Raw genomic sequence first — 18,027 nt, forward strand, 5'->3', positions numbered from 1 at the left:
CAGCTGTCAATAAACAGCAGAAAACGGAGCTGCCTGGCTTTTTTTTGGTGGGGGGTTGCATATTGGGCCAAGTGGGGGGCTTGCCTGTTCCTGGCAGGGGGAAGCAGCCATCAACAGGACCACATCCCGGGGTTGTCAACAGGCACCTCTGTGGTCCCTGCCCAGCTTCCCTCCCGCTGGGCAGTGCCTGTGCCTGTGCCCCCCGGTGTGCTCAGGTGTCCCCCCTCCCTGAGGACCATCCCCACTCAGAGCCACAGTCTGTGCAACTTTTATTTCAATCAAGAAGTAATCAAATCTATGTACAGTCTAAAAACAGTGTAGAAAAGGTGAGTAAAAAGGCCCACAGTCCATCTGGAGTGAGGATGGAGGTGGGCCTGGCAAGTGTCGTACCTGGCACCCAGATGGGCTGGGCACTGTCCTGGCAGTGACGGTGACAGGGCCAAGCAGAGGGAGGCTCATGGGGCACAGGGCAGGGAGGGCACTGCCTGCCTGGCTGAGTCCCCATGGGGCAGGCAGAGACCCCAAGACCAGTCACGTGGCCCACCGGACTTAGGCCTAGGTGAGGCCCAGAGGAAGCTGAGACCCAGCGTGGATTCTGTTAACAAGTCCACACCTGCAGGGGGAAGACTCCATTTCAAGTGCCACTTTGGCCATGCAGCCCCAAAGCCAGCTGCCATCCGTACCTGCCCCCAACTGCCCAGGCTGCTAGCTCCCACCTGCCTCCCTCGCTCCCACTTCCCCACACAGCCCTTGTGGATGGCCTGAGCCATGGTGCTGACCTTCACAGTGCTGTCCACGGCTCCAGAGAAGAGCCGGCCCCGGGACACGGCCAGCGCGGTCACACTGCCCTGGTGACGCAGCAGAGTCTGCGTGCAGATCATGTTGTCCATACTCCAGACCTGGGGACACACGGGACATGAGGACCGCCCAGGCCTGGCACCTGCCCTGAGCTGCCCCCTCCAGGCACTTGGCCAGCTCGTACCCTGAGAGACCGGTCATAGGATGCGCTGAAGACTTTGGTCTGGTCTGGCGTTGAGATGACTGCCAGGGCGTACACGGTGCCAACATGGCCTGTCAGGGTCCGCACCTGCTCCTTAGACTCGATGTCCCACACCTGGGGGGTGGCACTGGCAGGTCAGAGGCACAGATGGGGGCGGACAGGGGCCCAGAGCCAGACGCCGCCCCCCTGCGTCCGCTCTTACGTGGATGAGGTTCTCGTAGGTGCCACAGACGATGTGGTGATTGGTCACGGCGATAGAGTAGACGCTGCCGCCAGACGTCTGCAGGACGTGGATGCAGTCGAGGGTCCGGATGTCCCAGATCTATGGGCAAGAGCAGGCCACTTGGTCACAGGCCAGGCCGCCCACCCACGACCCAGGGTGCATGTGAGGGCCTCCCTGTGCTGGCCCAGTGGGGGCAGGGCAGACGGAGCCGGCTCGGGGTCGGGGGGCCCACCTTGATTGTCTGGTAGGAGCCGCTGTACAGGTAGGTCTGGGCGGCCACCAGGGCTCGCACCCAGTGGTTGAGGCCAGTGAGCTCCTTCTTCAGCTTCAACTCTGTGCCCACGATGTCCCAGACCTGTGGGAGTGGCTGTGAGTGCAGGCCGGGGGGGCACGCACCGGCACCGGCATGCACACACACTGCCTGGCCTGACCTTGATGGCCTTCAGGGAGCCGCTGAAGAGCATGTTGTGTGATGACACCAGCGTGCACACCGGGTTGTCGTGGGCCCGGATCGTGTTCACCTTCTGTAGGTTCTGGATGTCCCATACCTGGTGGGAGACAGGCGCGAAGCCTGAGGCCCTGCCGAGCCCAGGCCCCAGTGGCACAGAGTGCCTGGGGCTCTCAGGCATGCGTGGGGCCCGCCCCTGCCCGCCCGCCGGCCCCACTCACAATGATGGTGCAGTCGGCCGAGCCGCTGTAGAGCTTGCACCTGGGGAAGCAAAGCCAGGGTGTCAGGGCGCGAGAAGCCAGCATCCCTGCTGACACCGCCCTGGCCGGGCCAAGCGAGCACTGGCCACCAGGAACCAGAGGCCTTGGCCATTGCCAGGACCACTACAGCTTCCTTGAGCCCAGCCTCGGTCTTCCCGCCTCAGCAAGAGGACCTTGGACGCGCCTGCCTGGCAAGCGTCTGACAGCTGACGCGGGAGGTAATTACCCTTGTTAGCATTGCTGGCAGTCAAGCTGTTGCTTCCTGTGCGCCAGCATCTCACACGCACATACACACTCACGCCCACAGCACACAGCCTCATGACACATTCCAGGAGGGATGGTCTAGAAGGGGCACTCTGGGCCAGGGGGTGGCCAGGCCCTGTTGGCCAGCAGGAGCCTGCCTCCCCTCCGGTCCTGCCTGTCCTTGGCCACCTGAGGCTCTCTGGGGTCAGGGCTCTGCTCAGGAATGCACAGCGTCAGAGACGGAGGCCCCACGTACCACCACCCATGACTCGGCCCTGCTCAGGGTCCCAGGAGTGGCAGACAAAATCACTCTATGACACATGCAGCCACGGTCCACGTGGGCCCTGTGCTCAGTGGACACACGTGCGCCCACACTCACCCCTGGATGCAGAGGGCCAGCACAATGCCATCATGGCCCTCCAGCGTCTTCTGGCACTTGTAGGTGGTACACGTGTCCCACACCTGCAGAAACCAGGGTCAGGGCAGATCCCAGCAGGGCCAGCCCGGTGGCAGGGGCACTACTGCACGAATGATGTGAGCACAGGGGAGCAGAGAAAGCCCTGTCCACGGGCTGGAGCTGGCAGAGGTTGGTGTGCTGTGCCCAGCCCTGCTGCTCCAGGCTGCCTGGCCCCTGGGCAGGCCGCTACCCACCTTGATGGTCTTGTCAGAGGACCCACTGAAGAGCAAGTCCCCCATGGAGTAGACGCAGAGACACCAGACGGGGCCCTGGTGGCCCACAAATGTTCCCTTGCACTTGAAGATCTGCTGTGGGTCGTAGGCTGCAGAGAGACGGGAGGTATGAGGTGTCTGGGGGCCTGGGGACCGCGGGGCGGGCAACAGGGGGCCCACACTCACAGCCGAGGATGCCCATGTTCAGCCGCGCGTTGATGTGGGACAGCTCGTCCTGTGGGGCCAAGAGCAGAGCAGAGCATGGGGTGGGTGGGGTCCCAATGGCCTTTCCTGCCCCAGGCAGGGCCCCCCAGCACAGACACCTAATCCTGAGTGGGAACAGGCCTCCTGCTGGGCCCCACCCCACCCACCTCCCAGCATCTGGCCCTGCCCGTGGCCCCTGCCCGCTCACATTCAACATAGACGCATCCCTCCGGAACTCCATGAGGTCCTCGCTGAGCTTGCTCTGGTTTTCATCCAGGACATCTGAGCGGCAGGGCAGGGGGTGTCAGGGACCCAGAGGCAGGGCTGAACCCCTGCGCCCCCTGGGCCGGGCTCTCACCGAACTTGAGCTCCAGACTCTTCTCCAGCTGGTCTATCTTCTCCGAGAGCTTGCCCAGCATGGAGCGCAGGAAGGCAATCTCCTGGTCCTTCTGGGCCAGCGCCACGTGCATCTCATGGAAGCGGTCGTCTGTCTGCTGCAGGAACTCCTTCAGGCCCTCGAAGCGGCACGTCTCCAAGTGCGTCTCGTATGTGTCCTGGTTCCCGATGAACGTGCACCTGGAGGGATGGGACAGCTGTCCTGCCCACCTGCCCGCCAGGTGGCCCCTTCCCTCTGCCTCTCCAGCCCCAAGAGTCTCCCACAAACCCCACTTCTGTGCTGGGCCACTGCCCTGTGCACAGCCGCTCGCCCACCGCCCGATCTGCCTCCCCCAGCAATCCAGCCGCCGCACTCCAGCCCAGAGCTCCTCCAGGGCTCCTGCTCCCCCTCACTGGCTTCCGCCCTGAAGAGCCAGCTGCTGCCGCCTCTGCTGGCCCCTTTCCCCTCTGCTCTCAACTCGCTGCTGCTGGTCCAGCTGCCAGAAGCCCTCTCCCAGGTCCGGGCCCGGCTTGTGCCCTTGCATGCATCAGTCCCCAGCTCCCCGGTCGCTGTGTCCCCACGGGGCTCGGGTCTCCTCAGCACCTGTACCTCGATTTGTAATTACACAGTCGACGGTGTGGCTCCCGCTAAGGCCATCTCCCCAGTGCCCGGCACTCAGGCGGCTCTCAGCCAAGGGTTGCTGAAGGAGGGGCCGTGACCGCCAGCCCAGGCCTGCCGCCCCCTGCGCCCACCCCGCCCCCTCACGGACACTTAATGTGCTCAGGCCTGCCGCCCACTGCGCCCGCCCGGCCCCGCCCCCGCCCCGCCCACTCACCGTACTTGGAGTGGGGACACTTGATGTGCTCAGGCCTGCCACCCACTGCGCCCGCCCCGCCCCGCCCCGCCCCGCCCCGCCCTGCCGGCCCCGCCCCCGCCCCGCCCACTCACCCGTACTTGGAGTGGGGACACTTGATGTGCTCGCACTCCCTGAGGTGGGCCTCCAGGTTCATCTTGAGGAGGGGGGGGCAGCTGGGGTTGTTGGGGCAGCGCACAGGCCTGTAGTCACAGCTGCCCTCGTGGTCCCTGGAGGGGCGGCCGGGCGGCACAGCGTGCGGGTTGAGTCTCCAGCGGCCCCAGCTCTCGGGGGCCCCAGGGGGGCGGGGACTGGGGGCAGACGGGGGCCCTTACTTTCGAGCGCTGAGCTTGATGGTGAAGGGGCACCCTCGCGGGTCCACCTCGAAGACAGAGGGCTTCCCGCCCCCCGCCGCCCGACAGCCGTGCCTGCAGTGGATGAAGAGCTCGCCGATCTGCTCGGCCACCGCGATGTTGTTCACCACCACCGTCAGCTTGGCGTTGTCCACGGGGCACTTCTCTGGGGGGGAGGGCACGCTGACCCCATGGCCCGCCCAGCCAGCCCCGCCCCGGGGAGAGCATGCCCTGGTGGGCGGTGGGCCTGGAGCCTACTCTCCGGCCCGGTGGGCTGAGCCTACACCAGGGGCCTCATCCCGTCGTCTGCCTTCCCCTCTGGGGCTCCCAGAACAGGAAGGGACGCTCGGCTGGGCCACCAGGGACCACCACTAGGTGAGCGGTGGCGACAGAGGCCTCTTAGTGGACCCAGGAGTCTGGGGTAGTGCCGGGGGGCTGGGGACAGAGCGTGGAAAGGGCCAGCAGCCCTGACAGCGGGCGCTGCACCTGGGGGTCTCGCCCACACCCACTGCAGGGAGGCCCCGAGCCTGGCCTGAGCGCTGGCCCAGGAACTGCTGGTGGCGGAGGACTAGGGGGCTCCATCAGAGCTGGGCCCCGGGCGGACCTCCCCAGAGGGACCTCCCCGCCACTGGGGACCCGGGTGGCCAGGCCTGGGCTGAGAGGGTCCTACCTGACTTCAAGGCGCATCTTCGGCAGAAGGTGTGCTGTGGGGACAACGGGCAGGTGGGGGCGCAGCCGCAGGGACCCCACCCCTCGCCCGCTGCAGAGGGCACGTGCTGGGCGGCCAGGCCAGGTGCCCCACGGTTCGGGGCTCCCCGAGCACACAGGCCGGGAGGGCAGCTCACCCCACACGTGGTGATCACGGGGTCCTTGAACACGCTGCAGCACAGCTGGCAGCACAGCTTCACCGAGGGCTGCTCGGCGAACACCAGCGGCTCCTGCAGCGAAGCAGGGTGGGGTGAGGGGCGCCGCGGCTGCGGGCGCCTGGCTCCCCATCCCGCAGGCCGGGCTGCCCTCCTGGGGCGAGAGCACCTCGGCCGGGGTGCGTCCTGAGGGGAGCCCACTGAGGCCTAGGGCTCGAGGGGACTTGCGCGTGGAGAGGCCCTCCAGCTGTGCCCACCCTCTCCCTGGGACTCAGACCAGAAGGGGCCCCGGGTGGGCCCCGCCTTTCCTGCCGAAAGCTGGTCCCCGGGCAGCCCCTGGGACAGGGAGTGAGAAGAACGTGCCTGGGGGACCCAGCCTGGGCCCCCGAGTCCCCGATGTGGACCTGTGCGGACGGGGAGCCTCAGGGGAAGGGGCCCCCACCGCCCGGCACGGGGAGGGGCCCCCACCGGCCACACCTACCGGCTCCTCCTCCTCCTCCGGCAGCGAGAACGTGGAGCGGAGGGACATGCTAGACTCGGAGTGCAGGGAGCGCACAGAGATGGCCGAGTCGGAGCGGCGAGGCGTGCTGATAGGGGGCTGCGGGCAGGGGGCTGACCGTCAGCAGGCGGGAGGGCCAGACCCGGACCCCTGGCCCAGCGGGCGCCAGCCCAGTCCCCAGTGTGCTGAAGGCGCGTTGCCGGCCCCACGGTCCTGGCCCTGCAGTCGGGACGCCCGCTCACGTCTGCCAACTTTCTTTGTGTAAATGGAGAGACTTCCTGCTATTCAATTCTACGAGGACACGCTCGGCCTGCTTCCTGCTTCCCGTGAGGGAATGTGGGCCGCAGAGGGGGCACCTCCACCAGCCAATCCCGGGGCGGGGGTGGCCACGGCCCCCCGAGTGGCGGAGGGAGGGGCTGGAAGGCTGGCTGCGGGGCTCCAGGGGCCCACGGGCTGTCCTGCCTGGGGACAGTAGCCCAGGCCAGGGAGGCTCCCGAGGGAGGGTGGACACCCCCACCAAACCCCAGCCCAGCCTCTGAGAGCAGGGGGGAGGGGCACAGGTGCTGGACTCTGCCTGAGCCTCCAGAGATACAAGGAGGGGTGCGCCAGGACAAGGGGCACCGTCCCTTCTTTCCTTCGGGGCCCAGAATCCTCCAGGAGAGATCCTACGAGAGCAACTGCTCCAGTCACTCCCATGCTCCTCTCTCACCCTCCCGAAGCCTCATTCAAGAGCCATAAACTGCCTGCCTCCACGCCCAGCCCACCAGCCCCTCTGGGCCCGGCTGCCTCCTTCCGAGCCGCGGCGGGTGCATGGACAGTTGGAAGGGTCCCCTCCGCACCAGCCCGAGGCACAAGACCCCTGCGGGCCCAGGGAGACTGGCCAGGTAGTGGGCAGCAGAGATCCGTGTGCCCAGCATGCCCACAGACAGGCACCTCCCTCACCAGGGCAGCACCCGGCAGCCCAAGTGGCACGTTTGCATGGAAACGCCACGTGAGGAGCAAGAGGGGAAAGTCAGAGGAAGTGAGTCAAACCATCCCCAGGGCAGCAATGGAAACCAGAGGGCGAGAACAGGTCCAGGTGGGAGCGGGGCCAAGCACGTGGGCTGGCCAGGCTCTCTCCCCCGGGCCACCTGCCCGCTGTGGGGACCCCACTCCCCCTGAGTGCAGGGGCGGCTGCAGGCCTGGGCCGGGGGCAGGGCCGCTGGCCCCAAATCTCAGGGCCAGGGAAGGCCCAGCTCCTCAGGGCCAGCAGCGGGCGTGGCCTGGGGGGCCCGACAGCCGCCAAAGACCTGGTGTCCCGGTGGCCGTGGCTCCGGGCCCTCACAACACGTGCCCGCATCCAGAAGCCGCCAAAACCCAAGGATTTCAGACACCACAGGGAATCCACTGTCCTCAAGGCCCAGCCGGGCAGGCAGGCCTACTGCTTCCAGCCTTGCTCCATGAACACGTCACGGGCCCTGGGCACGTCACAGGCGCCAGACACGTCACAGTTTTCGGGCACATCACAGGCCCTGGGCACGTCATGGGCCCCAGACACAGAGGCAGGCAGAGCCCAGGGGAGGGGGCGAGTGCTTGGGGAGGGCCTACTGCTGTTCTGGGCACATGAGCGTGTTTTTTGAATAATTAGAAATACTTTTTTTTTTTCCTATTAAACAGAAAACAAAGGCTGGCCACTGAGGAGAAAGCTTGGGTGCTGGGGGGCTAGCAGGGCTGGACAGCTGGCCAGAGGGAGGTCCGAGGCAAAGCAGGGGCAGCCCAGAGAGGTGGGCGAGGGTGAGAGCCCGAGGGTGACTGCACCCCAGGCCCGCTACCCAGGCCCACCTTTGCTTCCCCTTGCAGCCCCAGAGCCTAGCAAAGGGCCAGTGGGCAGACTGGCAGGGAATGGCCACTGTGACCCTGGGCCCACTGCCTGGGCACTGACAGCCAGCTCCAACTCTGCCCCAAACCCCTAAATCGGTAACCCCCGCCCGGGCCTACCTGCTGACTCCTGTCTGTGATCAGGACCCCCAGGCTCAGGGCCCCTGCTTGCACCCAGCAACCCACACACACAGTCTCCGCTCAGTAGGAGAGAAAGCTTCAAAGATGGGGATCAGACCTGGTCACCCTCCTGAATGAACCTTCCGTGGCTCCTACCACCCCCACAAGAGGGAGTCAAACGTCCAGACCTGCGGGCACCACACCCCCCAGCCCAGCCGCCCCTCACCCCTCTGGAAACCCGGCCACAAGGGCTCAGGTCTTGGAGTGTCACCGCGCTGGGCCCTGGCCTCACCGCTCTCTCCACCCTCACCCCTGAGCTCGAGGCACTCCCTGCAGCTAAGCCTCCACCTTCAGCTCCTCCTGGGCCTCTCTCTTGCCAGGCCTGCTCCCGAGGGCAGAGAGGAGCGCGGTGCAGACCTACCATGCTGTCCTCCTCATCCCGCGGGGAGTAGGCCAGGGAGCTGGAGGAAGAGGGCGTCCTGCGGTGCTGTTTGTATGTGCTGGTCCCATCGGCTGCAAAGAGAAAGGGCCACGGTGGGCTGTGCGGGGAGGCCGGACCGCCGGGGCGGGCCACGGAGGCCTCTGCACGTGGGCCAGGCGGGGGCCGCCCCGGACAGCCCCGGCACTGAGCCTAGAAGCCCCCCGTCCCCTGCTGCCGCCCCCAGGCAGAGAGGTCTGCGGCCCCTCAGCTGGTACAGCAGCCTGGTGGTCCAGGCCCCTCCCCACCCACCTCCTCCTGCCTGTCACCCCAGCTGCCCAGAGAAGGCACTGGGCAGGGGTCCATGTGGGAACAGGGGTTCCCCTCTGAGTTGCTGCAGGCAGCAGCCGGAGGTGCACAGTGGCCCCCACTGGTCTCGGGCCCAGCCGGGCCCAGACGTCACAACAGCCCCAAAGGCATGGGTGCACAATCCAGGCTTTAGTGGGCTGCCCTGTGAGTGGCCCTGGGTCCCTGCCTGGAATCAGACAGCCTGGGCGGGGCAGCTGGTCAGGCCTGGTCGCTGGCTCTGCCCCGCCCAGACACTGAGGGGGTGCTGGGTGGGACAGGCCCCGTGGGCCTCTGCCTGGGAGCTCTTGTCTGCCAAGGCAGTGTGCCACGCAGCTTCTAAAGGCAGATGAGAAATCAGAGACCCAAGAGATGCGGGTGGGGGGGATGTGTATTTGCTTTTCCCTCAGAAAAGAACATCTAAGGAAAAAAAAGAGGGCTCTTTTAGAGCCCCCAGGTGGGGGGGTCACTTGGCAGAAGCAAGGATCCTGAGCCAGCAGACATGCGCGGTGGGCTGGCGGCCCCGCCACCAAGTGTATCCAGAGAAAATCCTGGAGAAGCAGCTAAAACGCTACTTTAATTAGCAGCTGGTGCACTCTAAGGTGGAGCTTCCCACTCGCTCAGTGGTAAAGAACCTGCTGGCAATGCAGGAGCCATAGCAAACATGGGTTCAATCCCTGGGTGGGGAAGACCCCGTGGAGGAGGGCATGGCAACCCACCCCAGTGTTCTTGCCTGGACAATCCCAAGGACAGAGGAGCCTGGTGGGCTACAGTCCATGGGGTCACGGAGTTGGACACGGCTGAGGTGACTTAGCACGCACGCGTGTGCTGAGAGGAGAGGCAGAGCCCTGAAGAGGCAGAAGGACGAGCAGTCCTGCCCGGAGGGGCCACGTGCCATCTCCAGGGAAGAGGCTGTGCCTTCGTGTGCTGGTTCCTCCCCACCTCCCAGACACACACGCTGGGGGCTCCCCAAGGGACCGGACTCCAGGAAGGAGCCCAGGAGTCTGTTCTGCCACCGTCCCAGGCCCGGCCTGTCCCTGAGCCCGACCCTAAGAGCCTGGGCTGGGATGAGTCAGGGGTCACTTGATCAGGGACGGGGTGTGAAATGGTGCCCACTCAGAGAGGCGGTGGGTAGGGCTCTGCGAGGAGGTGTAGGGGGACCTGGGGGCAGGCAGCGGGATGGCGGACTGCTTCCCTGGCCCAGGCTGGTCTGGGCTCCCAGGCTCACCTTTTGTGATGGTGGTGACAGCCGAAAAGGCGGGCCCGAACGTGGTTTCCATTCTGGTCTGGAGAGAGAATGAACATGACTCGGCCCCGACCCCGCGGAGGATGTGGCCACACACGTGGATACGGGCTGACACGCTGTCCCACTAAGGAGCCCACGTGCACACACACTCGCAGACACACCAACCACACACATGGCACAGCCCACCCGAGGGACCTCCAGGGATGGACTGGGTGTTCCCGAAAGCCCCCTGGGGCCCTGGGCGTGTGGGGTGAGCACGAGGCGTGCCCAGAGGCGACCCTCCCTGGGGTTGGCCCTCACCCCGGCAGTGTCTGGGGTGGGAAGGTTGCTCGGCCCCCCGGAGAAGCGGTTGTAGCGGGCGCCCTTGCCCGAGCTCATGCTCTAGAGCGGCATCCAGGCTCCTCGGGCGGCGTCCCCTGTGGGCAGAACACAGACACAGGGCTCCAGATGGTGGCCCAAGCCCCGCTGGTTGGCAGGGCTGCTCCGCCGGCCTGGCTCCACCACCAATCCCAACAAGGGTGGGTTCCTGCAGTCAAAGCCCCCTCCCCTCCCACCTGCCCCAGGTGTAGACAGGCCGGAGGGAAGGAGGAGGCCCGGGGGTGGGGGGGTGGGGCAGCAGGAGCTGGTGCTCAGTTCCACCTTGCTCCAAGGCTTAGCCCTTGGGAAAAGCCAGCCAGCTCTGCCACCCACCCCCTCACTCCTGCTCTGTCTGCTCCTAGGGGTCCAAGGTCAGGATGCCCCTGGGGCCAAGGCTGGGCCAGCCTCAGGCTATTTCCTGCCAGGGCAGGTGTGGCCACGCCCCAGGGGACCTGTTGGGTGGTGCCCCGCCCCTCACCAGCCACACCACACACAGAAAGCCCCTTCAGGCAGGAGAGGAGCGCAGAGCTCAGGCTCTTGATGGTGTGCAGGTCACCCACCCCAGGAACAGAGCATGACTCTGCTTGCCCCCCAGAGGGACTCAATCTCAAGGGCCGGGGTAAGCAGGTAGCAGAGAGACGGTGCTGTGGGCATCACCCCTGGTTTCTGGGGACTCCCACCCAATAAGAGAGGAGCTAGGGTGGGCCCAGGGAGAGCTAGCCAGGCCTGGGTGTAAGCAGATCCCGTCAGCCGCCCACAGAAGACGGGCCCTCCGGGAGGGCAGCTCCACTCCCAAGATAGTGCCCACCCTGACAGGGCCATCTGATGTGAAGAAATGACTCACTGGAAAAGACTCTGATGCTGGGAAAGATGGAAGGCAGAAGGAGAAAGGGGCGACAGAGGATGATGGTTGGAAGGCATCACCAACTCCATGGACCTGAGTTTGAGTAAGCTCTGCGAGTTGGTGATGGACAGGGAGGCCTGGCATGCTGCAGTCCATGGGGTTGCAAAGAGTCGACAAGACTGAGTGACTGAACTGAACTGAACTGAGGTAGCCATATCAGCAGACTCCACCCGCCCCCCCCCCAGAGCAGTGTGCCTGACATCAGGACCTGCTGAGTCTGCAGCCAGGAGCACCATGTCCCCCACGGCAGTCGGCTGTGTTGAGAGCCCTGCACAGGGAGGAAGGCCACACTCCCAGGCCCCTTCACCAGGCCCGCATGAGCTCTGCACCTTGGGAGACCTCCAGCAGCCTCCCCTGGACATGCACCACAGGCTCATCGCCCGGCGCCCAGTCCAGCCATCAGACCAGCATTAGGAATGGCTCTCCCCATGTTGCAGGGCAGGCAGGGGCCCATCTGGTGGTCTGGGGGTCCTGCAGGACCCCAAGGCTCCAAGGGGAAGGACAACCCAGCCCCCCACGAGAAGGTAGGAGATGCTCTATGCCCCCCATGTGAGTCCAGCAGACAGCAAGGCACAGTCCAGTTGGTTCTGGCACTTTCCACACCAGGCTCTCCTGACCTGGCCCATCCAGCGACAACCACGCCCCCCACAACGGCCAAGAAGTATGCCCTGGGGCCCACCCGGCAGGACAGCAGGGAGGGGTTGGCTCTAAAGCTCTCCTCACTTCTCCCCAGCTGCACCCCTCCAAAGACCACCTCTCGCCACAGGCCCAAGTTTTGAGACTCAGGCCTTGACACGGTGGCTCTCAGCCCCCACAGGTGGCATTGCCATGAGGCACCTCGCCCGCCTGCAGGGCTCTGAGTGCCTGAGGTGTCCCCAGAGCTTGGCCAAAGCCTCCCCCTCCTGCCTGCTGCTGGCCCTGCTGTGACTCAAAGGGCTTGCCCCCCCCACCCCCCCTTCTCTGTGGCTTCTTCTCTAGGGGGTAACAGGGGCTCTGGAAGCCCACCTCCAGCACCCCTGTGGGTCTCCCTATTAAGTAGGAAGTCCTGGGGGCTGCCCTGCTAGGAGTAAGGCCACTGGGCTGTAGCTGCGTGAGGCCCAACCAGCGCCAGCACTCAACCCATCCGCTCAAAGCGCTCCACCCCTTTGGGGGAATCCGCGGCTGACACTGACCTGGATTTTACAATCATCTGCTCCCTCCGCTGCAAGCTCCCCAGGGCCACGAGGCCGGCTGCCGGCTGCAGAGAGTGGCGCCCACCGTCCGGGCGGCCGTGACCCTGGCAGGCGCTCCCCCCAGGCCACAGCCAGCCTGCCCGCCCCTTCGGGGGGTGCAGGTTGCCTGAGCGCCTGTTGCAGCGGCGGTCTGGCTGTCCCGCTCCGATGTGAAGTAAACAGAAAGGCACGCAGGACTTGCAGGCAACATGCAAATCAGCCGGAAAGTCCCCAGACAGCCAATAGGGTCAGGCGGGGCAATGACACAGGACCCGGCAGGGGACGGACCGGACAGGACTGGCCCCGTGAGCCGGGTTGAGAGAGGGAAGGACGGAGGGAATCACTTCCCAGTTCACGGGGTTCAGTGCACCGCCCCGGCCCTGGATGATGGGGGACCTCGGTCGTCCTGCCCACCCGTGCGCCCTGGACGGTGGGGGTACTCTGTCTACCTGGTCCACCCGTGAGCCCTGGATGGTGGGGGGAACCCTTCCGCCCCACCCACTCATGCACCCTGGATGGCGTGCGGGGGCGGGAGGGAGGGGACTGTCGCCCCGCCCACCCTGCTCACCCCAGATGGTGGGGCACCCTGCTCGCCCCGCCCACCCGGAACGCTGAGATTGCATCCAGAGCTTCTTGGAATTGAGTGAGATGCCCCCCAGCCCGCCCTCAGGCCCTCCAGGGGCTGCATTTTGTAATAACAGTCCTCCCCAGTATCCTCTTCCTGGAGGCCAAAACCCCAGAAACGCAAGAGCACAGCTCAGCACTCTGTGGGCTGGGGCTCCATGGAGGCCAGCCCAGGGGGTGTGCCCTGGCCCGAGGGGAGGAGGCCCCTTCCCCACCCCACAGTCAGCCTGAGGCTCCTAGACAGGCAGGACGTTGTCAACAGAGAGTGAGAATCCTCACCCACGCCAGAACCTGGCCCTTGATAAACTGGGAAAAGCTGCGGGCTGGCAGACCAGGGAGACCCCACCCAGGGTAGGGGAGGGCCAGAAAGTGCTCCCCCTCACCCTCCCTCCTTCCTGGCCAAGGCACCTCAGCACAGTCTCGGGGCTGGATTCAGAGATCTTATCCCTGAGAAAGACCCCAGTCCTGATGGAAATAGGGTGTCCACCTGGGGTGAGGCTGTAGGACTGGGGAACCAAGAAGAGCCCCTCCCCTGCCTCGCCTGAGCGGGTGTCAACACCCAGGGGTCCTTGGCCACCCATACCCATGTCTAAGGGTATCCTGGGGCCTGGGGTGCACTCACTGCCCAATGAGGAACTAGAAATTTGCCCCAAATGCCCCAGCTCCTGAACTTCTCCATCCACCCGGCTTCAGGAAAGCCCCCCGCCCACTCCTCTGATCAGCCCCCCGGGAGGGAGCCCAAAGGGATCTGCTGGGGCGTCCCCTTCAGGAGTGTGGGACATGACGCCCCTTCCTCTCGGGAAATACCCAGAGGGCTGTGGGGGCAGCCATGGTCAGTAGGGTGGCCAGACGAGGTCGAGATCCGCCTCGAGACAGCTGCTCCAATAGCCCAAGCAGCGGGTGTGGTGGGGTCCCCTGAACAGCACGTGCTGAGACAGCAGGCAGTGGACTGGCCTCCAAACGCCATTAAGCCACACATTTGATGCTGACTACCCCAGGGAGGGGGGTAGGTGGCTCCGAGGAGCTCTGTGTGCAGCCTTGGCCTCACCTGCAGACCACACAGCCCCAGGTAAGCCCTGCCCCGGGGCCCCCTGGCCCAAGCCCAGGCCAGGCTGCCAAGTCCTATAGAGACAGGCCCGGTTGCCATAGCAAAGCTACACACACTTCCCGTCACTGTTCCCTGCGTCTCCTTAATATGCTTTTTCCATCCCAGACAGGCAGGCTGTGACTGTCAGGGGTCCCCTCGGACCCCAGCACACCCTGGTCTGGCACCTGCCCAGCCACCTTCCCTCCCAGTGCTTAGCCCAGGCCTTTGCCCTCTACTCTCCATCCTGCCCCTGGCACCCACAGCCCAGACTCCACGGAGGTTTCAGAGCAGCCCGAGACACCTGCTGTGGCCTGCCCTCCCCAGGGCTCTGCCCCCTTGCCTCCTCCACCCAGCCTCCTGGCCTTTCCTGTCCAGGGGCAGCCTCTCCAGCCTGCCCAGCCCCTCCTGCACCACAGCCCAGCCTTAACCTCTACTTGGCAATGGAAATGCCTTCCCGTCCCCACCTGCCCTGGGGGCCAGCCTCATCCCCCCCAATCCTTTCTTCCCCATATCTGAGGACCATGTATGAGGTCAGGGCCTGGCCCAACCTGGGGGACATCCAGAGGGCTTCCTGGAGGAAGGGGCTTGCCAGATCCAGTGCAGGGAGAGAGGTGGCATTCATCCTCCTCTCTCAGTGTCCAGCTGCAGGGCTGCTTTTTCCTGCCCACACCCTCCCTCCACCACAGGGCCCAGCAAGCCCCAACGGCTGTCCTAAATCAGGGGTCTAAACTCGTGGAGACAGGCCCGGGGCCTTGACCTAAGAGCCAAGTGGCTGGTAGTCCCTGGGCCCCGTGTGCACCTCCAGGCTCCCCTGGCTGTGGTCTCATTGCTCCCTGTGTGGCTTCCGTCTCCTGGGTTTCCTCCTTCTTGCTTCCCAGTGGAAGTCGGGGAGGGCATGCAGGCCCTGGGCCAGATCTGGGTCTGGAGGTGACCAGCCCACGCCCCTCAGCCCTCAGGCACACCCCTCCAGTCCTGGTGTCTGCTGGGATGCTCCTCCTTGCTCCCGGGGGCTCCTGGGAATGTCCATCCCCCAAAAGACTTTCAGACAGCCCACCTCCTCCTGCCCAAGCGGCTAAGGGTCAGGTGTGCACAGTGGCGTCAGCACCAGCCCCACCTGACTCGACGCTCCCCTGGGGAGCGACCATCTCTTCAGACTCAGGACTAGCACACGGGGACACTGAGGACATCAGCTGAGAGGGATTGGTGGTCTGTCTTCATGGATCCCCCCGCGTGAGCCAGCTAGAGGCCTGAAATGCTGGGTGCCCACCCGCAAGTGCTAGGCTCAGGAAGACCTGAGTTCAAACCCCACCTCTGCCACTTGGCAAGTGTGCAACTTCGGGCAAGTTGTGTGCCTGCCTGGTCCTCAGGTTTCTTCACCCGTTAAATGGACTGGCTCCACCCAAGTCTGGAAAGAACTGTGAGAGATGCCACGTGAGTTAGCAACGAAGGCTCCACAAACATCAGCTCCTTCTTGAGAACTGAAAACAGAAGCTGCAAGGTCATCGCAGGCACAGACAGCCAGCAAGAGGTCAGGGCCGAGGCTGACCAAAGTCCTGTTCCTTCTGCTTCCTCTGTGGTGGCCAGCAAACCAAGGAGCCCCACCTTGCAGGTAAACCAGCCCCTCCCCAAGCCAGCAAGAGGCTGGATCACCGTGTCTGGGCAGCCGAAGCCTCCAAAGTGGCTCAGGCCCTTCAGCCACATCCTCCTCCATTTCCCAAACTGCCTATTCCTTTGTCAAGCCAACTGGCCAAGGTTCACACCCGACTCTGGAGAAGCCAGGAGCCTGAGCAGGGGGCGGAGAGGAGGCAGAGGGTCAGAAGTACCACTGAGCTGCTCAACCTGCCAAAGGCACTTTTCCAGGTGTTCCTGTCCACCGTTAGGCAACGCTAAAGACCGTGATCTTTTTCATTTGTTTCCAGAGGTATCATGACACGCAACCATAGTGGAGTCACACCACAGAGAACCTCAGCTCAAGCTCCTCCTTCCCGGCTGGGCTCTTATCAACCAGGTAGCCCAGGTCCCGGCTCTTCCTGCTCCGAGGGAGGAGGGTCCGGCTTCCTGGAGGCGGTGCTGTTATAGCATGCAGACACCTCAAGACACAGGGACTAGGGTTTCCATGGAGCAGCTGGATGCCCAGAGCAGTGCAAGGCGGGATTTATGACAGAGAGGAGGAGAGGTGTGGCAAGGGAGCTGCTGCTGCTGCTAAGTCGCTTCAGTCGTGTCCGACTCTGTGCGACCCCATAGACGGCAGCCCACCAGGCTCCCCCGTCCCTGGGATTCTCCAGGCAAGAACACTGGAGTGGGTTGCCATTTCCTTCTCCAATGCATGAAAGTGAAAAGTGAAAGTGAAGTCGCTCAGTCGTGTCCGACTCTAGCGACCCCATGGACTACAGCCCACCAGGCTCCTCCGTCCAAGGGATTTTCCAGGCAAAAGTACTGGAGTGGGGTGCCACTGCCTTCTCCGGTGGGAAGCGAGAGGCCCAAAGAAAAGAAATGTGGAAGAGAGATGCCACATGCTTGCCAAAGGCAGCCCCCAGGAGAGGGGGCCTGTGTGTACATGAGGAGAGGTCTGAGGGATGGGAGAAGGGGACACTGATGAGCAGCACAAAGCTCTAAGCAAGGGACATAGCACAGTGGGGTGGAAACCCTCCCCCCCCCCACCAAGAGCAGGACCCCAGACTCAGCCCCAGCTGACCGTCCTGACCTGGCTCAAGATAACCTGGCCCAGGCAGCCAGACCCAAGTGAGGATTAGAAGAGGAACCCCCCCTTCCCCGATACACACAATCCAGCCTTCTCACGCTCTCCTTCCCCAGAGAAGCCAGCAGTCCATCCTCCGCACACAACCAGAGGCGCTTGACTAGACAAACCTGACCCCGGCTCTCCTGTGCTCGAGTTCCCCAACAGCCTCCCTTGTGAGCACCGCGCAGCCTCCATCCTGCACTCTGGCCTGGCCTTACCGCTTCACCTCTCACCCCATCGCCAGAACCCGCTGGCATCCTCTGAGCTTTCTCATCCTGGGCCTTTGCAGTCCCTTGTCTCTGCCCAACACGCTTTTCCAGCAACTTCCCAGGACAGGCTGCTTGCTGGAGGTGCCCCTCCTCAAGCCCTTCAGGAGCCCCCAGTACTGTCTCTTTCTCGCTTCTTTCCGTTTTTCATAGCACCTGTCACAGATCCTCATGACTGTGTCTGTGTATTGTGGAGGGACCCCCAATCACCGGTTCTGAAAAGGGGGGACGCTTGGAAATGGCTGGAGACATTTTTGGTTGTCATACCGGGGGCGAGGGAGGCTACTGGCATCTGGTGGGTGGAGCCCAGGGATAGTGATCAACACGCTACAAGGCACAGCGGGCAGTGACGATGGGCACGAAGTGCCAAGAGGGGCGAGGCTGAAAAATCCTCCTCGAGAAGAGTACAGGAGAACTGGGGTCTCGCTCTCCGCACTCTCCCCGCGCCTGTGACAGTGCTGGGCACCCAACGGCGAGCCGTAAACGGAGGAAGAAGGAGCGAATAAAGAAAAGAACGGAGGAGAGGAGCGAGCGATGGCCCAGCTGACAGACAGACAAACGCACGGACGAGGGAAACCCCGGCGCGCCTGAGCCCCGCCCCCCAGGCCCGAACCCTTCCCGGGGCCCCAAACGCCGGGCCCCTCGCTCCACCGCGCGGACCGAAGGAGCGAGCCCCGGGCCCGGCACGCCGCGCGGACACTCACCCGCCCTTGGACGCTCGAGAACGGGAGCGCCACCCTCTCGCCTCATCGTGCCCCCTCGGCCGCCGGCCGGGGAAGGGACGGGCCGCTCGAGCCGGAAGCGCGCCGGCGCGCTGCCCGCCGGGAATTGTAGTTCCCCGGCTCTCGCGGCCCCAGGCGG

General features: G+C 64.6%; 1 protein-coding gene across 3 annotated transcripts; it reads right to left on the reverse strand.

Annotated features, from left to right (window-relative positions):
* Positions 1-252: 252 nt before the first annotated feature.
* On the reverse strand, positions 253-18,013 carry TRAF7 (TNF receptor associated factor 7). Of its 3 annotated transcripts, none has more exons than XM_025275001.2 (21): positions 17,871-18,013; positions 10,278-10,393; positions 9,960-10,017; positions 8,390-8,481; positions 5,974-6,090; positions 5,475-5,567; positions 5,300-5,333; positions 4,612-4,795; positions 4,378-4,506; positions 3,406-3,623; positions 3,256-3,329; positions 3,030-3,078; positions 2,826-2,953; positions 2,554-2,636; positions 1,893-1,932; positions 1,655-1,771; positions 1,456-1,578; positions 1,203-1,322; positions 983-1,114; positions 780-899; positions 253-613 (listed from the first exon to the last, which is right to left on the reverse strand). In XM_025275001.2, exons 2-21 carry the CDS (start codon positions 10,353-10,355, stop codon positions 599-601), a joined length of 2,004 nt encoding a protein of 667 aa, XP_025130786.1. In that variant the 5' UTR covers positions 10,356-10,393; positions 17,871-18,013; the 3' UTR covers positions 253-598. The 3 variants fall into 3 exon arrangements, with proteins under 3 accessions (XP_025130786.1, XP_025130784.1, XP_025130785.1); XM_025274999.2 differs by having other exon boundaries at positions 4,372-4,506; positions 17,871-18,012; XM_025275000.2 differs by lacking the exon at positions 17,871-18,013 and adding an exon at positions 12,411-12,624 and having other exon boundaries at positions 4,372-4,506.
* Positions 18,014-18,027: the final 14 nt, after the last annotated feature.

Source organism: Bubalus bubalis, chromosome 24, assembly GCF_019923935.1.
Source record: "Bubalus bubalis isolate 160015118507 breed Murrah chromosome 24, NDDB_SH_1, whole genome shotgun sequence".
NCBI classification, from domain to species: domain Eukaryota; kingdom Metazoa; phylum Chordata; class Mammalia; order Artiodactyla; family Bovidae; genus Bubalus; species Bubalus bubalis.